General features: G+C 49.4%; 1 protein-coding gene across 1 annotated transcript in view; it reads right to left on the bottom strand.

Moving 5' to 3' along the window:
- SDC3 (syndecan 3) overlaps nucleotides 1–18978 on the bottom strand; it is a 72281-nt gene extending 53303 nt beyond the window's left edge. The window contains exon 1 of the mRNA XM_020983358.2: nucleotides 18784–18978. Within this exon, the coding sequence (XP_020839017.2) occupies nucleotides 18784–18963 (180 nt within the window). The 5' untranslated portion in view covers nucleotides 18964–18978. The remainder of the gene's footprint in view (nucleotides 1–18783) is intronic.
- Between the last annotated feature and the right edge of the window lie 633 nt (nucleotides 18979–19611).

Here is a 19611-nt window from a genome sequence, read left to right as displayed (position 1 = left end):
TTTCACTGGCCCTAGGCTGCTTCCTCCCAACCGGAAGCAAGCCCTCATGCCCCTCTGCCCTTTCCTATGCTATCATCATCTTCTAACTTCTGAGCTATCTGCACATACACTCCATCCCCTCCAGCCCTCCCATTAGACTAGGAGATGCTGACAGGCATTTTTATCTTTGTTTTCCCCACACCTAGCACAGCAGGACACCTAACACAGAACACAATGTACTTAATACAGATTTACTGAATCTGCTGAAGTGACATTGACAAGAGAGAGGAATGAGAGGGAGAAAGAAAACAAGAAAAGGGAAGGGAAGGAGGAAAAAACAGTGAAAGGGAAAGAGAGGAAATAGGAATGAGAGAGGGCAAGGAGGAGAGAGGAGGAGAGAGGAGGGAGGGAAAGGGGAAAAGGGAGATGAGAGGAAGAAGAAAGGAGGGAGGGAGAAGGAGGTGAGAGGAAGGAGGAATTAGGGAGGGGGAAAGGAAAGGTGAAAGGAGAAGGGAGGAAAGAAGGAAAGGACAAAGGAGAGGGGAAGAGGAAAAGAGAGGAAGAGAGAGAAGGGAGAAAGAAGGAGGTGAGAGGAAAAAAAGAAGGTAGGGAGAAGGGAAAAGGAAGATGAGAGGAAGAAGGAGGGAGGGAGGGAGAAGGAGGTGAGAGGGAAAAAGGAGAAGGGAGGGAGAAGGAAAAGGGGAAGTGAGAAGAAGAAGAAGGAGGAAAGAGGGAGAGGGAAAAAGGGAAGTGAGAGGAAGAGAGAAAGAGGGAGGGAGAAGGAGGTGAGGAAAAAAGGAGAAGGGAAAGTGTAGGTGAGAAGAAGAGTGAGGAAAGAAGGAGAGGTGGAAAAGAGAAGTGAAAGGAAGAGGGAAAAGAAAAGGAAAAGGAGGAGGGAGGAAAAGGGAAAAGAAGGAGAGAGAAGAGAGAGGAAGAGGAAGAAGAAAGAAGGGAGAAGAGAGGAAGAGGGAAACAGGAGGGAAAGGGAAGAGAAACAGAAGGGAAAGGAAGAGAAAGAAGGAATCAGAGAAGGGGGAAATGATGGAAAACAAAGGAATATTGATTGAGCATCTAGTCTGTGCAAGGCCCAATTCCTGGCCAATAATGACTCAAGAAGCCAAAGACATCCCCTGCCCTCAAGGAGCTGGTTGGGAAAATCAATCAGCCCACAAGTATTTACTAACATCCCCTAGGCTAGGCCCTGGGATGCAAAAGCAGGCTGTCTCTGCCCTCCAGGAGTTGACATTCTGTCAGAGATGAGAACAGGAACAAAAAGAGGGCTCCAGATAATTGCCCAACATATGCCCAATATGCCCCCAAATAGGTACATATGCATGTTTTAATAGCCCAGGACGGAGAGGTAGGAGAGGTCTGGAGCAATCAGGAAAGGCTTCCTGTAGGAGGGGAATTTGTGCTAGGCCTAGAAGAAAGGCATGTGGGGAGCATGGAGGGCAAAGGGTATTCTGAGTGTGGGCGCGATGGTCCTGGAGAAGCCGTGAAGACACAGCATGATGTAATGCCAGTGTCACCAAGCCTACCTTGTCCCAGGAGCAATGAAGTCATGGTGCGCTCAAGCCCGCAGGGCCCCATGGTCTGGGGAGATGTCTCATCCTTCCTTCCCCGGCACTGCACCAGAGCTCCCCAAGGACTGACACCGCGGCCTAGTTATTTATCTGTGTCTCCCCAGCCCACTCTCAGTACCTAGGACTCCATGTCTTGCCAGGAGAAGGCAGTGAATAAAGGCTGAATTCTAGGGAGGCCCAACAAGTGGTGGGAAGACAGCAGGATGACAAATCCCAAGCCCTGGATGGCCCTGCCTCCCCGCCAACATTCCTTCCCTCCCACACACAAAGGCTTCCTCGAAGAAGTCTCATTTGTAAGCCTCGGCTCCCTCCAGAGAGAAAAAAAGAGGAGCCTTCCTATAGCCCCTGTCAGGTGTTTGGACATCCCTAAGACCCTCATCCACTCTCTGAGATTCTCTATATGATATTCTATGTTCTGACATCCTGTGTCCTAAAGGCCCTTCCAGCTCTGACATTCTGTGTTCTAAGGACCCTCCCAGTTGATATTCTGTGTTCTAAGGACCCTCCCAGTTGATATTCTGTGTTCTAAGGGCCCTTCCAGCACTGATGTTCCATGTTCTAAGGGCCTTCCCAGCTCTGACGTTCTGTGCTCTAAGGGCCCTCACAGCTCTGACATCCTGTGTTCTGAGGGCCCTCCCAGCTCTGACATTCTATGATTCTAGGACTGCCCTCTGGCTAACAATAAGAGCCAACATTCATATAGCACTTCTATTTTGCTAAGCATCTTGCATATTTAATCTCATTTGAATCTCACAACAACCCTATAAGATGCATGTTGCTCTCATCCCCATTTTATAGATGAGGAAAAAGTTAAACTTGTCCAGGGTCACACAGCTAAGTGACTAAGGCAAAATTTGAACTCAAGTCTTCCTGACACCCAGTCCTGCACTGCCTCCACTGAACCCCCAACTGCCTCTAGAGGCAGCAATCTCCTTTTAACCTCTCTTATAGCACTTACTTTGTAAGTAAGGGGCAGCTAGGTGGCACCATAGTGCAGACAGTGCTCAGCCTGGAGTCAGGAAGACCTGAGTTCAAAAGCAGACTCAGACACTACCTGTATGACCCTGGGCAGTCATTTAACTCTGTTTGCCTCAGTTTCCTCATCTGTAAAATGAGCTGGAGAAAGAAATGGCAAACCACTCCAGTATCTTTGCCAAGAAAACCCCAAATGGGGTCACAAAGAGTCAGACACAATCAAAACATCAACTATATAAGTATAAAAGGGAGGGGAGGTAAGGGGAGGGGCGTGGCCAGACAACAGCTCATATGGAAGAAAGCCCTTGAGCCACAAGCTCATGGAGTAAAGAAACAGCAGAGATGCCCAAAAGCTAACTTCATCTTAGAGGCATTGATTAAAAACAATGTTCCCAATGAGGGATGAGGGGAAGACTTCACCTGGAATACTATGTTGCATTTTAAGCAAAGCATCTTAGGAAAGCCACAGAACCTGGAGTAGAGAGCTGGCCAGGACCATGAGGATGGAGACCAGGCCCAGTGAGGATTGGCTTGGAAAGACTGGGGATGTTTAACCCCGAAAAAGGCGAGCTTCAGAAGGGCCAGGATAGCTGCCTTCAAATACCTGAAGAGCTGTCCTACGGAAGAAGATGGGAGACAAGATCTAGGCCTCCATCTGCCTGGGCGCCTGACTCAGCCGTCATGTCCTGGATGGTTGAAGGGATTCCACCTGGTCTGCCCAGCTTTTGAGGCCAAAACTTGAAGCAATGGGTTGTAGTAGCAGAAAGGGGGATTTCAGCTTGGGGTCGTGAAGGACTTCCTAATGATTCATGCTGTCCAAATGTGGGGTGGGCCACTTCAAGAGGTGGTGGGTTCCCCTTTCTTAGAAATGGTCAACTAAAAGCTGGACAGTGATGATTCAGGTTCAAGCAGGGGTCAGACCAGATGTCCTCTGAGGTCACTTCCAACTTTGAGAGCCTAGAAGCAAGTACACTCTCATCCCTTCCCCTCCCCCCTCTGAATGCCTTTCAACAGAAGATCCCAAAGAACCCTTTATTTATGTATGGATGGATAGATGGATGGATGCATGCATGCATGCAAGCATGCATGTTTGGCTAGGCAATGGGGTTAAGTGACTTGCCCAGGGTCACACAGCTAGTAAGTGTCTAGTCTCTGGTCTAGGACAGGATTTGAACTCAGGTCCTCCTGACTCCAGGGCTGGTGCTCTATCCACTGTGCCACCTAGCTGCCCCCTCAAAGAATCCTTTAAAAGCAGATTCCTCAACCATGAGCTCCACTTGGTGGGAACGGGAGCAATGAGCAGGCACATACGCTCATCACATCTACACTCTCACATTCATAGCTACACATATCCGCATATATACAGTAATACTGTAGCTTAGAATGCTTCCTGATTTGGCTACAAGGCTCATTTAGAACAATCACAATAAAGAAGTATTTATTAAGCTCCTACTACGTGCCAGGCATTGGGCTAAGCACTAGGGTATTCAGAGAGAGGCCAAAAAAAAAATTAGTCCCTGCTGTAAAGCAACTCACAATTGAATGAGGAGACAATATAAAAATAAATAACTATGTATGTACTATTGTATATCCGCATATATATGCATATATAATGTGTAAATGGTTACTGTACATATATGTATGTGTGTGTGTGTGTGTGTGTGTGTGTGTGTGTATATATAGTATTACATGGTTATATACACATATATTGTTGTTGTTCAGTCATATCCAACTCTTTCTGATCCCACTTGGGGTTTTTTTGGGCAAATATACTGGAGTAGATTGCTATTTCCTTCTCCAGTATATATAACAGATAGAAAATAATCCCACAGAGACTGTGATATTTACACATATACACACATACATACATACACACATACATAAATGTACATCTGTATATGTGGTATGTAGATGGTGATGCATCTACTGTATTATATCATTTTATATATCATACATGTACACATGCTAAATTGAAAATAATCTGAGATTACTGAATATCATATGCGCAGTTATTATATATGTATAATATTGCATAGTTATATGTACATGTATCATGCATGTATGGTATATACGTGGTTATTGTGTACATATTGTATTGTATCATTATATATTATATATGTACATGTATGTGATCAATTGAAAGTTATCTCAGAGATTATGTACAAACCATAAATGTATGTACATATATACAGTTACTGCACTGTAGTGATTCTATATATAATATTGTATTATATTATATAGAGAGAGATTTTGAGTGAGAGTGTGTGTGTGTGTGTGTGTGTGTATGTAGATTGAAAGTAATGCTGATGAGAAGGCACCAGCATTGTAGGAGAGCAGGAGGAAAGGCTTCGGGCAGGATTTTTGCTGGCACATGAAAGAAGCCAGGAGGCAGAGACAAGGTGGGAGAGAATTCCAAGCCTAGGGAACAGCCTGTGAAAATGCCTGCAGCCTGCAGATGGAGAGTCTTGGGTGAGGAGCAGCCAGGAGGTCGGCGTCACTGGATCCCAGGGCATGTGGAAGGGAGTAAGTTCTAAGAAGACTGGGAAGGGGCCAGCTTGTGAAAGGCTTTAAAAGCCAAAGGATTTTATATTTGATCCTGGAGATCTGGAGTTTACTGAGTAGGGAGGGCGATGTAGTCAGACCACTGTGGTAGCTGAACAGAAGACAGACCTCCAGAGCTGGGCCCATTCCACTCCCTCCACGTTCCTAAAGGGAAGCAGAGCAGCTTTGAATCCCCCAGGACCTGAGCCCTGATCCCTACAAAAGGCACCCAGCCCCCACATGGCCCAATTCTACACTAGGATCAGTTAACCAGGCTCCTGGACTGGAGGAAGGGAGAGGAGACTGGAAGAAAAAAATCACACACTGGGCCCCTGGTGCCCTCAACTGAATTGGCAATCAGCTCGTTGCAATGACTTTTTTTGAATTTTTTTTTCTAGACTTAATAAAGACCAAATAAAATGATCATTTCCATACACATGGTAGAGTAGAACAGAAAGAGAGGATTGCATGTGAAGCTGAGAATCTCTATTATGTAGACCTTTGCAATTAGACTTTCCACATCCCTCCCCGCCCTAGCTGATTGCTTTTAAATTACCCTCATTAAGGCCCAGCCTGGCAGTTGGGACCAAAAGCTCAGGAGGGGAGATAGGGGAGCTTGGGGTGCCCAACCAGTCTGGTAAATGTAGAGGAGGGAGATTTGGGGCCAAGGTCTCAACCATCACTCTGGGCCCAAAAGACTGAAGCTAAAGGGGAGGGGAAGCCTCCAACCCTCTGCCCTCTCCTCCCTCTGATTGTTCTGGGTAAAATGCCAAGCCCAAAGCAACCTCAGGGGAAAAAAATATAGGCCCCCAATCTCTGGAGACAGAGATTTCCCCAAAAAGCCTTAGTCTCAGCTTCAGGAAACCGGGGTTCAAACTTCTGTCTAAAAATACTGACTGTGGAGCCACGGGCAAAATCACTTCACCTTTCTGAGACTCTGTGACTCAGTTTCCTTCTGTGGAATTAATACTTTTGTCTACAACACAGGGTGACTGTGTGGGAGGTGCTCATTGAAACCTTAACGTGGTAGCTGTTTTCACTAGGCATTTGCGGTTCAGCGGGCAGACCAGCCCCAGCATCCCTTGGGCCTGTGGTTTTCCAAAAGTCTATGATTAGGTCCCTACGGTCAAGGCCAGGCCCCACCTCCCATCCTACAGAAGGCCACGTTTCAGGCTACTCTCTGCTTAGCCCGTGGGGTTGGGGGTAGAACAGGAATGTAGGGAACATGGGGAGATATTTATAGGTTTGAGGGAAGGGACCTGTCCTGTGGGCTATCTCTCCAAAAAGGAGGAACACAGCCTGCTCTCCGGTGAGGCAGAGTTGTGCCAAGGGAGGGGCTTCCCCACACCCCAAATAATCCCAACATGCTATCTTTAGGCTCTGAGTGCAGTTAACAGGGGCAGGAATGGAAAGGTGGGAATGAGATGGGGGAAGGCCAAACAACCCCTCAGCTTCAACTCTAGACTACAGAGGGATGGCCCAGACAACATTAAAGTTCCCTTCCAGTTTCTAAGAAGGTTACTAGAGGTCAGCTAGTCCAGCCTCCTGGCTCCAGGCGGTTAGCCCAGGTCTGCTGAGGAAGGTCAGCACAGGAGAAGCATCAGGGCCTAGCAGATAGCACTGGACTTGGAGTCAAGTCAGATCTAGGTTCCAATCCCACCCCAAATACTGGAGTATCCTTCTGTGTGACCCTGAACAAGTACTTTCTCTGTGCCTCAGTTTCCCCCTCTAAAGAATGAAGGGGTTGGACCACGGTTTCCAAGATCTGGCTCTAAATCTTTGTGTCTGTGATGTGTGGTACCTAACGGCCCTTGAGAAGAAGACACCCCACAACCTCAATAGCGTGTTCTATCCATCTCAGAAGTCAGCATATGCTTGTTTAGGTATAACCTCAGTCTGGCCTGTTATAGCCAATCTCCATGCCTTTGGGAGGAGATTACTAAAAGCCTTTCAAGGTTTCAGGGTCCCTTCAGGAAGCACCTTCACCTCTCCATACTGCTCCTTGACCCCTACCACTTCCTATCCCAGCAGCGGAGAACCCGCACCTATCCTGACTCTTAGAAATAAGTAGGCTTTGGCACCTAGATGACACAGTGGATAGATTGCTGGGCTTTGGAGTCAGGAAGACCTGAGTTCAGACACTTACTAGCTAGGTGGCCCTGGGTAAGTCACTTAAACTCTGCTTGCCTCAGTTTCCTCATCTAAAAATGGGGATAATAATAGTACTACCTCCCAAGGTTGATGGCAGGATCAAGTGAAATAATATTTGCAAAGTGCTTAGCACAATGCCTGGTACATAGCAGGAGCTATATAAATGTTAACTACTACTACCATGACTATTATTATTAGTCCTGTAGCCCACGGAATATGATCAGTAGGAAGCGGGCCTGAAAATGTGAGGATGGTGCTAAAACTCTTACAAATAACAAGAAGTGATGTTTAACTTGTGCTTTAAGCTTTGCAAAGGACTTGACATAATTCTCTCACTTGAACGTATGTGATATATATTCTGCACATATTTATATATGTGCATATTGTCATGTCACATTGGAGAAGGAAATGGCAAACCACTCCAGTATCTCTGCCAAAAGAAAAAAAAAAACCAAACGGGGTCACCAAGAGTCAGACGCAACTGAAAAACGGAATAGTGTCTGTTAGAAGAGAAGTTCCACAAAGGGCGGGGACGGTCTCACTGTGTCTTTATATCCCCATCACCCAGAACAGTGCCTGACACACAGCAGGTGCCTTATAAATGCCTGGGGATTAATATGAATCCCTCAAACCTAGCACACAGTAGGCTATTTAAGGTTTGCAAATGCTTGCTGATTAACATGCATTCCTCAAACTTGGCACACAGTAGGCTACGTGCCTGGCACATAGTAGATGCCTTATAAATCCTGGTCGATCGAGCCTCATCCGAAGCCTGTGCTTCAAGTGTCACCCTTATCATCTCCATATTCTAGATAGGGATACTGGGGGGTGAGGAAGATTCACCGCACAGCTGGCTGGCGTCAAAGGCAAGATGTGACCCTCGCACTCCTCACTCCACTAGGGCCACATTGCTTCTTGTTTAGAAAAGGCAGCCGTGACATTTCGAGAACACCTCCAAGGTCATCAAGTGTTTTCAACAGGATCTCATTTTCTCTTCCCAACACCTCTGGTAGGTAGGTGCTGTGCATATTATTACCTTCTTTGTACATGTGACTAACCTAAAGCTGAGATGGTCTCATGCTTTACACTGCCCAGGTCCAAAAACCCTCTCAGCATCAGAGGCAAGATTTGAACCCAAACCTTCCTGACTGCCCAGTCCAGCACCCAACTCACTCAGTCAAGCTGCCTGACTTCGTGGGTGATACTACAAATGAGGAAGGGTCTAGGTAACATGGAGGGATAATGATAGGAAACGAGGGGAAGAAAACGGAACTGGGTGAGGGAGGGTACTATGCGAGGGGTCACTATCCATGTGAGAGAAACTGAAAACCTTGAGGGGACTGCCTTCCCTGTGGAAGGGTCTGGGAATGTGGGGGGGGGGTAGAGGAGCATTATCTCTGCCAGGGAGACGGAGAATGTATAGAGAATACTATTGACATGGTAGAGCCCAGGAATGTGGGAAGGAATGTTATGGGGGGGAAGCTGCGATGGGGGAAGGTTTCCCCAGTCTAAAAGAGCAAGGTTGTGGTGGAGAGGGGGACAGAGAGAAGCTGCTGGTACTGGGGATATTAGAGCTATCAGGGAGAGAGGTGGGATTCTGGAGAATGACATCAAGGGATTAAAAAGGACATTAAATGCCAAATTCCCAAGAGACCAGCCCAGAGAGAAATCAGGCCCTCATGCCTGATTCCCAGCCAAGTCCCAGATTCCCTCCTATCTGTATAGCAACCTACCATCCCAGAGGTACGGCCTACCTCTAAACGCCCGTCTAGTCTGGGGTCCTAGTGCCCTGCCCCCTCACTATTCTCTTCCCCTATGTGGGGTGGGCCAGGGTAGCCATTTCTAGACATGTAATTAGAGGGAAGAAAACCGCTGGGTGAAAGCCCAGAGCCCAGGTGGCAGGGGAGCATCAGACCACAGGCCCCCCACCCACCCAGCCATGTGGCGCCTAACTCAGAGTAGGGCTCAGATGTGGCTTGGGCCCTGGCCTCTGCCTCTCAACTCCCTGGGGATACAGAAAGGACAAGTATAGACCTACTCAGAATCCTAGCAAGCCCTCCTGAAGGCCTGCCTTTATAAAAGCCACTGCCTCCCCACCCCCACTCAGTGACCTCCAGGAGTGCCCCAAACACCTTTAAGGGTGGAGTCCAAACTCCTCCATCTGACATGAGAAGCCCTTTATAACCCCACCAGACTCAGCCTTGATTTCCTCACATGTAAAATGGAGGATGGGACAAGATAGCCTTGAAAGGTCCTTCCAACTCTGGATCCTAAGGCGCTATAAAATTAGGGGGTTAGACTAAACGTCTCTTCCAGTTCTAACATTCTATATTCTAAGGCCCCACCAAACTCTGACAGTCTTGGTTCTAAGGGCCCTCCCAGCCCTGACATTCCATGTTCTCAGGGACTCCCTATCTCTGACATTCTATGTTCTAAGGGCCCTCCCAGCCCTGACGTTCTCTGCTCTAAGGTCCCTCCAAACTCTGACAGTCTGTGTTCTAAGGCCCTTCCCAGCTCTGATATTTTGGGTTCTAAGGGCTCTCTGATTTCTGACATTCTATGTTCTAAGGACCCTCCTATCTCTGACAGTCTGTTCTAAGGGCTCTCTCAGCTCTGACAGTTTGAGTTCTAAGGCCCCTCCCGGCTCCACTATTCTGAGATCTAAAGTCACTTCCATCCCTAATAGTCTCTGTCACACCTCTGCAACTTCCTGTCCCAGTCTTCTCTCTCCTCCTCAAACTTGGGACTCCAATCCAACCAGTCTCCTCCTGATCTCTCTCTCTCTCCCTCTCTCTCCCTCTCTCTCTCTCTCTCTCTCTCTCTCTCTCTCTCTCTCTCTCTCTGTCTGTCTGTCTGTCTGTCTCTCTCTCTCTCTCTCTCTCTCTCACACACACACACACACACACACACACACACACACACACACACACACACACGCACCCCTACACCTCTTTGCTCAACCTATTTTGCCAACTACCTTCTGCCTCACCTCACCCCCATCCCATCCTTCCTCCACGCACCTGCTTTAACCATTTTGGCCCACACTTCTCTTTCCCTACCCTCTTCCCCAGCATTCAGCCAGATACGGTTAGGAGTAGAGCCTAGGCTAGAATCTGGGCTAATAGAGCAGACTGCATCAGTGCCACCATCATTCCAAGCTGCATCCCCTGGGCTGACCTGCAGCAGGAAATCTAAGTCAGTCTGGAAGCTTGACTATGGCACCATCTTGCCTGGATCCAGAGGGATGGGCCAAATGGTCCCTAAAGGGCCTGGTTACCCCCAATCCTTTGAGCCTCATGCTGTGCAAGCAGCAGAGTCAGAAGGCCTAGGTGGGTTCTGGTCCCTCCCCACCTTTGCTCGTCAATGTGGAACCCTTTACTCTTTGTCACTGTCTTGTGTACTAACTCCCTGGGTAGACCAGAAGCTCCCTAAAAACAGTGTCCAAGTCTTCCTTGGCCCCGGGCTGGCAACACAGCAGACACTCAATAAATATTTAATGCTGGGACAGGAATCAGGATGGGGGTGGGGGGAACTAGGGCAGAGAGCCGTGGACAATACTTTCAGAGCCAAAGTAAGCACGACTTTGGGATCAATGGAAACTTGTTTGGAGTCCCTCTGCAACCACAGCTCCTAGCTCCTCTTCTATTCAATGCTTAATAAATAACTAAGCATATATTGAGCACCTACTGTGTGCCAAGCATGCAAAAACAAAATACCCCTGCCTTTGAGTAACTAGTGAAGGAATTTCACAGCATGTATACAGAGAAATAAGCATACATGACATAGACAAAGCAAATACAAAATAATGGGGGAAGGGAGGAATGGTAGAAATCGCTGATCACTGGGGGGAATCAGGAAAGGCTTCCTGTAGGAGGTGGCATCTGAGAGGGACCTTGAAGGAAGCCAGGGATTCCAAGAAGCTGAGGGGAGGTAGGAGAGCATTTCAGGCACAGAGCACGGAGGCAGGGGAAGGAATGTTGTTTACATACCAGGCAAGCAGGCCAGTTTAGGCTGGAACACAACAGTGCATGAGGGGGAGCAACAGCAAATAAGAAAGAGAGGCTGGAAGGTGAAAGAAAAGAATTCTGATCAATTCCTCGGCCAATCAGGACTTCAGAAGCCCAGGGGTGATGTGCTTCCATCTCTCAACAAGGAGGCGGTAGGCTACAGGTACTGCATATGGCATACATTTTCAGACAGATTGATTTGTATCATTTGACTGCACTCATCTATTATGAGGGACATATTCTATTTTTTGCCAGGCAGGCAAGAAGGGTGTGAAGAGTCAGTAAGGAATGACAGTGATATTTTTTAAAAGCATCAATAAAACATCTTTAAAAAAGAAAAACAGGTTGGGGCTAAAATTATAAAAGGTTTTAAAGAAAAAGGAGATCTGGGATAACAGCAGCTAGGGATGCTCCCACTCAAGCTCTTGGGGTATTCCACACCCGCTAACAGCCAGTTGCCCTCATGAAAGAGAACCCAGAGAGAGGCCCCCAACTAGTACCCGAGAAGCCGCACTGCCCCCACCCCAGTTCATGGGTACTGGGAATCAGTCTTCAGCAATCTGTGAGGTTCAAGCCCCCAAACATGAACAGTCTTGGGCGGACACCGAAAGGTGGGCAGCCAGACTGGGGTTAGGGCTTGGGAGCCCCAGACCTTGTTTGAGGATGGAGGGAAGACTGTATAGTTCCAAGGGATTCAGAGGCCTAGAGTGACCTCTCAGTAAAGAACCCAAAGACCCCTTTCTCTCCCACAGGCTGGCTCCCAACCACAACCCAGCATTCATTCACACACATACACACGTCAGCTACCATTTTTTCCATGGCAAGAGCCAAGAGTTTCCCAACCCACAGAGCACTCTGACTCACTCTGAGGGTGCTGGGAGAGTCCTGAGAGGAGATGGAGTTAGAGGGGGCCTGACACCCTGTAGTTCTCACCTCATTGGGCCAGAGCAGGCTGACAGAGAGACCGGGCAGGCAAACGAGAAATAAATGGACTGCTTAATTTTGTAGGACAGTGGAATATGTCTAGACACAGAAAGCTTAGGAATCAGGATATAGAAAGTCAGAGCTCTGAGAGAGCTCTTGGAATAGAAAAAAATCAGAGCTGGGAAGGACTTGAGGAGATTTTAAAAGATTGTCAGTTCTAGAAGAGGCCTTAGAATAATCTAGAATGTTAGAGGGGACACAGACTATCTGAGCTGGGAGGGGGCCATAAAACATAGAAGTTAGAGCTTAGAGGGACCTTAGAACACAGAATGGCAGAGCTGGGAGGGCCCTTTAGGATACAGAGTGGCAGAGCTGGGAGGGCCCTTAGAACACAGAATGTCAGAGCTAAGAGGGACCTTAGTACACAGAACGTCAAGGCTAGAATGGATTTTAGGACATCAAATGTCAGGGCTGTTAGGGATCTTAGAACACACAGAATGTTCAAACATAGAATCATAGAATCTTAGTGGTGGAAAGATATCAAAGGTCTAATCCATACCTAAACCACAAATTCTCTCTAAAATATCCAAGAGGTCATGGAACCTCTTCAAAAAATCCTTGTCCAAGGGGCAGGACCTCATTGGCTCCCATCCTTTTTTCAGATAGCCCTAACATAGAAAGCGCAAGCTCCCTGGGGGGATCACAGGGAGTCAGAAAGGACCTGAGAAGTCATCTGCTCATAGCTCCTTCCTTTTACAGGTACGAAGATCAGAGAGGCAGTGAGCTTCCCAGTGTCATGTGGTTAAGTATCAGAATTGGAATTTAAACCGGGGTTCTCCTGACTCCATGTCCAGCATTCTGTTCTCTCTATTACAATGCCTCAGATCACCGGCCGGGATGTCAGAGGACCTGGGTCTTGGTTCTGATACCGAGTGACCTTGGGTAAGTCTTTTCCCCAACTCTTTGGGTAGGAGGTTGGATTATTAGATGGCTTCTAGGGTCCCTTCCAGCTATAAGTCCTGCTTGAGAGGTACTCGCCTTCTCTCTCTCTCTCTCTCTCTCTCTCTCTCTCTCTCTCTCTCTCTCTCTCTCTCTCTCTCTCTCTCTCTCTCTCTCCCCTCTCTCTCTCTCTCCCCTCTTCTCTCTTTTCTCTCCTCTTCTCTCCTCTCTCTCTTCCCCCTCTCTTTTCTTTTTTCTTTTTCTCTCTCTCTCTCCCCTCTTCTCTTTTCTCTCCTCTCCTCTCCTTTCTTTCCTTTTTTTCTTCTCTCTCCCTCTCTCTCTCTCCCTCCTCTTCTCTACTGTTCTCCTCTCCCCTCTTCTGCCTCTCTCTCTCCCTCCCTCCTCTTCTCTCTCTCCTCTCTCTCTCTCTCCTCTCTTCTCTTTTCTCTCCTCTCCTCTTTTTTTTCTTCTCTCTCCCTCTCTCTCTCCCCTCTTCTCTATCTTTTCTCTCTTTTCTCCTCTCCTCTCCTCTCTTCTCTTCTCTCTCCTCTCTCTCTTTCTCTCTCCCTCCCTCCCTCCCTCTTCTCTCTTCTCTTCTCTCTCTTTTCTCTCTTTTCCTCCCCTCTCCTCTCCTCTCCTCTCTCCTCTTCTCTCCTCTCCTCTCTCTCCTCTCCTCTCTTTTCTTTTTTCCTTTTCTCTCTCTCTCTATCTCTGTCTCTCCCTCCCTCCTCTTCTCTTTTCTCTTCTCTATCTTTTCTCCTCTCCTCTCCTTCTTCTCTTCTCTCTCTCCCCTCTCTCTCCCCCTCTTTTCTCTTCTCTCTTTTCTTTCCTCTTCTTTTATCTCTCTCTCCCCTCATCTCTTTTCTCTCCTCTTCTCTCCTCTCCTCTCTCTCCTCTTCTCTCCTCTCTTCTCTTTTCTTTTTTTCCTTCTCTCCCTCTCCCTCTTTCCTTCTCTCTCTGTTGTACCATGCCTCAATGTTGTCCTCCCCTTCCTCCTCTCTCCCTTCTCTTCTTTCCTCTCCCTCTCTTACCTTTGCCACTTAGCATATGTAGCCTGGTATCTTCTCATGTCTTTATATCTTTTATATTCACACTTTCTATGGTAAAGAGCTAGTCTGCTGGCCAGCGTGTCTACAACTAGGAGAGCTACTATCCCCAAACTGGACTTGATCTAACTTCCTGGTCAGCTAGTTGGGAACCGCACTAGTAGGCTTCAGAAATTCCAGCTCTCCAGCTTCATGCCTGGGTAACCTCTGACTCATCAGTTCACTTGCCTGTGGAGTTAGATGACCTCTGAAGTCCCTTCCAGAGCAGATGATATTCTCTGTTAGGGAAGTCAGTGCAATGTGGTAGGGTGGAAAGGAACCACAGAACTAGGGTTCAAACCCTCAGCTCTGCTGCTTAAAATCACCTGAGTTTTCTCATCTATAAAGTGAAGGGATTGGACTAGATGACCTTTGACCTATTCCATCTCTAAATCTATCATCCAATGGGTCCATAATTCTAACTCACTATACCCTAATATCCCTTCTATCCCTAATATTGTGGTGCTGTGAATATTTCTTTATAAATATCCACTGGTTGACCAATCCTGCCCTCTACCCTCCACCCTGGTGCTTTTCTTAATTATAACTATGTAACAATGGAATTGTCTGCTTTGTAAGGTAATGAGCCCCCTGTCACTGGGGTGTTTGAGCACAGGCAGAAGGACCATTAGACTGTAAGCCTGACAGCAGAGACTGTCTCAGTTTTTGCCTTTGTGACCCTATTGCTTAGCACAGTGCCTGGCACACAGGAGGCATTTAATAAATGCTAGTTGACTGGCTAACCAATTTTCTGGGATGCTATAAAAAGAGTTCCTTTTATTGGTGAGATCCCAGACTCTCAGACCCCTCCCTTCCCACTCCAAGACTATGATGCTGAGATTCTAACCTCCTACCCCTCATCACTGGGTACAGCCTTCCTTCGAGGCAGGTAGGTGACCACAATGAACCTGGGCAGCCAGCACAGAGACCTCCTTCCCCAGATTAATGCCATTTCCAGAAGCACAGAGGGGTTACTCTGTTTCTCGGTTTCCCAGCAAGCCTGTCCCTAAATACGATCAAAATAAACCATATCATGGCTTTAAGTGATGCCCAAGGACTCATACTACAGCTTTCTCGAGCTGGGGTGCTTTCAAGCAAATATCAGTCCCACCTGTGGCTTATTTCTTCTTCTGGCTTGCCTAGGCAGCCGAGGCTTCCCTCTTTGGGAACCCCTTTGGCCCCCTGGATCCCAGAGGACCCCCCAGTCTCTGCTGGCCCCATCTGAAACCCTTTCATCTATGAAATGCAGATAATGATAACACACACTCAAAGTACCTTCACACGCATAAAGCAGGAATGGAAATATTTGTTGTTGTTCAGTCACGTCTGACTCTTCATGACCCCGTTTAGGGTTTTCTTGGCAAAGATCCTAGAGAGGTTTGCCATTTCCTTCTCTAGCTCATTTTAAAGATGAGGAAACTGAGGCAAGCAGGACACAGTAACTTGCCCAGGGTTACACAGCTAGTAAGAGTCTGAGGCTGGATTTGAACTCAGATCGTCTAGACTCCAGGACAGGGCTCTGTCCACTGCACCAATGCAAGTATTATCTCCCTTTTACTGGTTGAAGAAATAAGGCTCTCTCCCACCTCTGAGAATCCCTAGCTGCTTTCAAGATGTAGCTCAGATACCCCCTCCTACAGGAAGCCTTCCCCGATGCGCCCCCAGAGGTCACAAATTTAAAGCCACTTTAGGGGATCACCTTGTCCAATCCCCTCATTTTGCAGAGGGGAAGAAGAGGCCCACAGAGCTGGTGAACTTGTCCAAGGTCACACAGCTAAAAAGCGACAGGGCTAGGACAGGAAGTCAAGATCTCATGACTCCAAACACAACACTTCCCCGTAACACACTTCTTCGAATTATCAAACATCGTATGCCCCAGCAAGTCACCCAGTGCCTTCCCTGCACACAGTAGGCACTCCATAACACTTACTGTATCAGATTGAATTGGGAAGGTGAAATAATTTGTCCTGGGGCAGTAGAGTGCCTGAGTACAGTCTAGAATTCAGGCTTCCTGACTCCAAGAACTTCATCCTTCTCATAGTTAACATTTCTATAGCATTTAAGGTTTCCAAATATTATCTCATTTGGTCCTTACAACAACCTGGGAAGTAGGTGCTATTATTATCCCTATTTTACAGATGAGCAAACTAAGGCTGGGAAGGTATAAATGCCTTGCCTAGGGTCACACAGCTAGTAAGTGTGAGGCAGATCTTTCTGACTCGACTCAGGTATTCTACCCAATAGTTAAGGTGCTGGGCTCGGCCTGTTCTCCAAACAGATTATTAATAATGCTTGTCCCACCTACTTCATGTCTATGTCATAGGAAATGACATGAGAATGAACCCCTCGATGCTAATACAAGAGAACAGACAATGAAGGCAGTTTCCAAGCATCAGATTAATGAGACCCTCTCCGCTCAAGGTGGTAGCTCCTGGATCTTCTAAGAGTCCCAGGCACCCTGAACTCCTCCAGGACCGTTCCTATGCCTGCCCCCTCACCCATACACAGCTCTGACCTCCTATGGGGCCCAGGGGAGAGAGGGGAGAGGATCTGGATAAATCACATATGGGTGGGCCATATCTCCACCCACCCAGCCTTCTGCAAGACCTAATCCCCCAGGCCTTAAAGCACCACATTCTATTCACCTCCTCCTTCCTTACTCCCCAAGGAAGAGTGACCATGGCTACCCACTGTCAGGCCTATCCCCCCACCTCCAGATCATTTCACAACTTTGGAACTGGGGGGGGGCCCTCAAGGAGGAGAGGACAATAGATCTTAACTCTTGCTCCAGGGGGTCTCATAGCTACAAGCCATCCCAGATTAACACTTGGATACTGTCCAGCAAAGAGATCTATGGTCTCTAGCACCTCCTGATGTACTGACCTTGGACCCCCCCTACATAAGTCCTCCTTTATCCCAGTGGAGAGGTGGTCCACGACCACAGAGGTGGTTTCCTCACCAACCTCTTCCTGTGCCTCCAAACACAGGCTCAGCCAGCCAGTAGTTAAAATAGAACTCCCCAGCTCCCATCTCTGGGCTCTACAAGGCCCATTCCATGTGCACACACGTGTGCTCTTGCATGCATGCTCACATACAGGACACAATCACATAAACAGTCCTATAAACTCAGATCACCATCACACACCCCTCACAGTCACACATTCAGGTCACCAACGCATACCCATACATACCCCTCACAGTCACATGCAACCAGGTCATTATCACTCACACACATACACACACACACACACACACACACACCCCAAGTGGTTACACATACACAGTCACCAGCACACACACCCATCAGTCTCTCTCATTCACACACACATACTCTCTCATATATATATATATATGTACATACCCATAGCCCCCACACACAAATCCCAGTTATATTCCACATCACTCTCTTGCATACAACCCAATTACACATATATACCCTTTACCATCATGCATCCAGGTCACCTTCACACACACAAACACACACACATACACACACATATATATCTAATCACCATCACCCATATGTGGGTTACCCCTGCCTACCTACCCCATCTCCTATTTACATCTCCCACACATGGTCCATCACCATCACACTCATGTCTGACCCTAGTAAACCTTATGTGCCCCAACACCCTCACACAGGTGACCCTCAAAGAGTGAGAAATCTGATTCTCCAAAGGAGGACACAAAGGAATCCCCTGAGACCAATGTTTTCTGTTCACCTGGAAATGCACAGTGACCAGAGAGGCACAGATACGGGACACACCCATATTCAGAGACACTCAGCAGCAGAAATACCCAGATGCCCCTCTCCCCAAACACAGTGGTCACACCCACCAGCCTTCTCCCCACTGTAAGATTGGGGCTGTGTGGAGAAGGGTGACAAGGTCCAGCTCTCAGCAGGGCCTCAATTTGGGGGGCACAGGGGTATAGGGAAGGGGTACAAAGGATGCACAAATGGGGGTCAAAGTGGTCCCCTCAAATCATAGGCAGATGCACCTGGAGTAGATATCTAAAGCGGAGTACAGAAGGGGCATCAAAGGAGGGACTGTGCTAGACAGGCCCTAATCAGGAGATAGGAAGGAGAGGGGAGGAGGCCCTAAGGAAGAAGGGCTGGGGAACAGCAGGAGGGAAGGTGGAAGAAGGGTCAAGAGCAGGGAGAGAGCATGAAGGAGGCGGAGGAGAAGAAGGAAGCTGGCCGGGGAGGGTCAGTAAGGGAGAAGGATACTGGAGTCGACGGGAGAGGGCCAGGGAGAAGACAAGGAGGAAAGGAAGGGGGCATTTGAAGAAAGGGGAGGGGAGGACAGAGGCATTTGGGGAAGGGGCTGGGGAGGAGGATACACTTTGGGTAGTGGTCATTTGGGGAGAGGGGAAGGGTGGACACAAGGAGGAGGGGGGGTCACTAGGGGAGGCGGGAGACGGATATTTAGGGAGAGGGGGAGGGGACACCTGCGGTGGGGGAAAGGAGGGAAATTTGGGGAAGGGGAGGAGGATTCGAGAGGAAGGGAAAAGGGGGGAGACACTGGGGGAAGGGGGGAGGGAAGAGCCTTGGAAGGCGGAGAGGGAACTCTGGGGAGGGGTCTCCCATCTCTCACTCACCCCGGCGGCGCGTCCCGCCAAGAGCAGCAGCAGCAGCGGCGGCAGCAGCATCCCGCGGGTCCCGGCCCCAGCCCCCGCTCCCGCGCTGGTCCCAGCCCCGGCCCCACTCCCACTCCCGCTCCCGCTCCCGGCCCCAGCCCCGGCCCCGGCCCCTGCTCGGTGCGGCGGCCCCGGCTTCATGGCTGCAGACTAGGGGCCCGGCGGGGCGGGGCGGGGGCTGGGGGCTGGGGGCCGGGGGCGGGTCCGGCGCCTTTGTTCCCGAGGCGCCTCCGGGGGCGGCCCGGGGCGGAGCGCGCGGGGAGAGCTCGGGCAGGAAGGGCGGGCCGGCTTGGCGCCCGCGAGGGTTGCGGGGGGCTACAGCGCCCGCGATCGGGGCCGCAGCGGGCTCAACTCGGGCTCCTGGCTCCGGGGGCTCGGGCTTCGGGCTGGGGCTCTGCTGCGCTCGGACTCCGGTTCCGACTCGCGCTCGGGCTCAGGCTCCGCTGCGCTCGGGCTTCGTCTCCAGATCGGGCTTGGCTGCGCTCTGGCTCGGGCTCGGGCTTGGGCTCCTCGCCGCTCGCTCAGCCCCAGACCCTGCTCCAGCCTCAGCCGCCGCCCCGCAGGAAGCGTGCGCCGCCGCCGCCGCCGGCCCGGGGCCGCCCCCACCGCCGGGGAGGAGCCGAGTTGGCGGGCGGGAGAGCCGGGGGGAGCGCGGGGAGCGCGGGGAGCGCGGGAACGCCAAGGAGGGGGATGGATGAGGGAGCGCGGCCCCCTGCCGAGAGGTGCGGGCAGCGCGGCCCTCCCAGACCCGCACGGCGTAGCACGCCCTGCGCCCTAGAGCCCGGAGCT

The sequence above is a fragment of the Phascolarctos cinereus genome, unplaced genomic scaffold (genome assembly GCF_003287225.1).
Source record: "Phascolarctos cinereus isolate Bilbo 61053 unplaced genomic scaffold, phaCin_HiC Scaffold_726;HRSCAF=1367, whole genome shotgun sequence".
Taxonomy (NCBI): Eukaryota; Metazoa; Chordata; class Mammalia; order Diprotodontia; family Phascolarctidae; genus Phascolarctos; species Phascolarctos cinereus.
The sequence above is the reverse complement of the archived record's forward strand: the minus strand, read 5'-3'. Positions and strand labels throughout refer to the sequence as shown.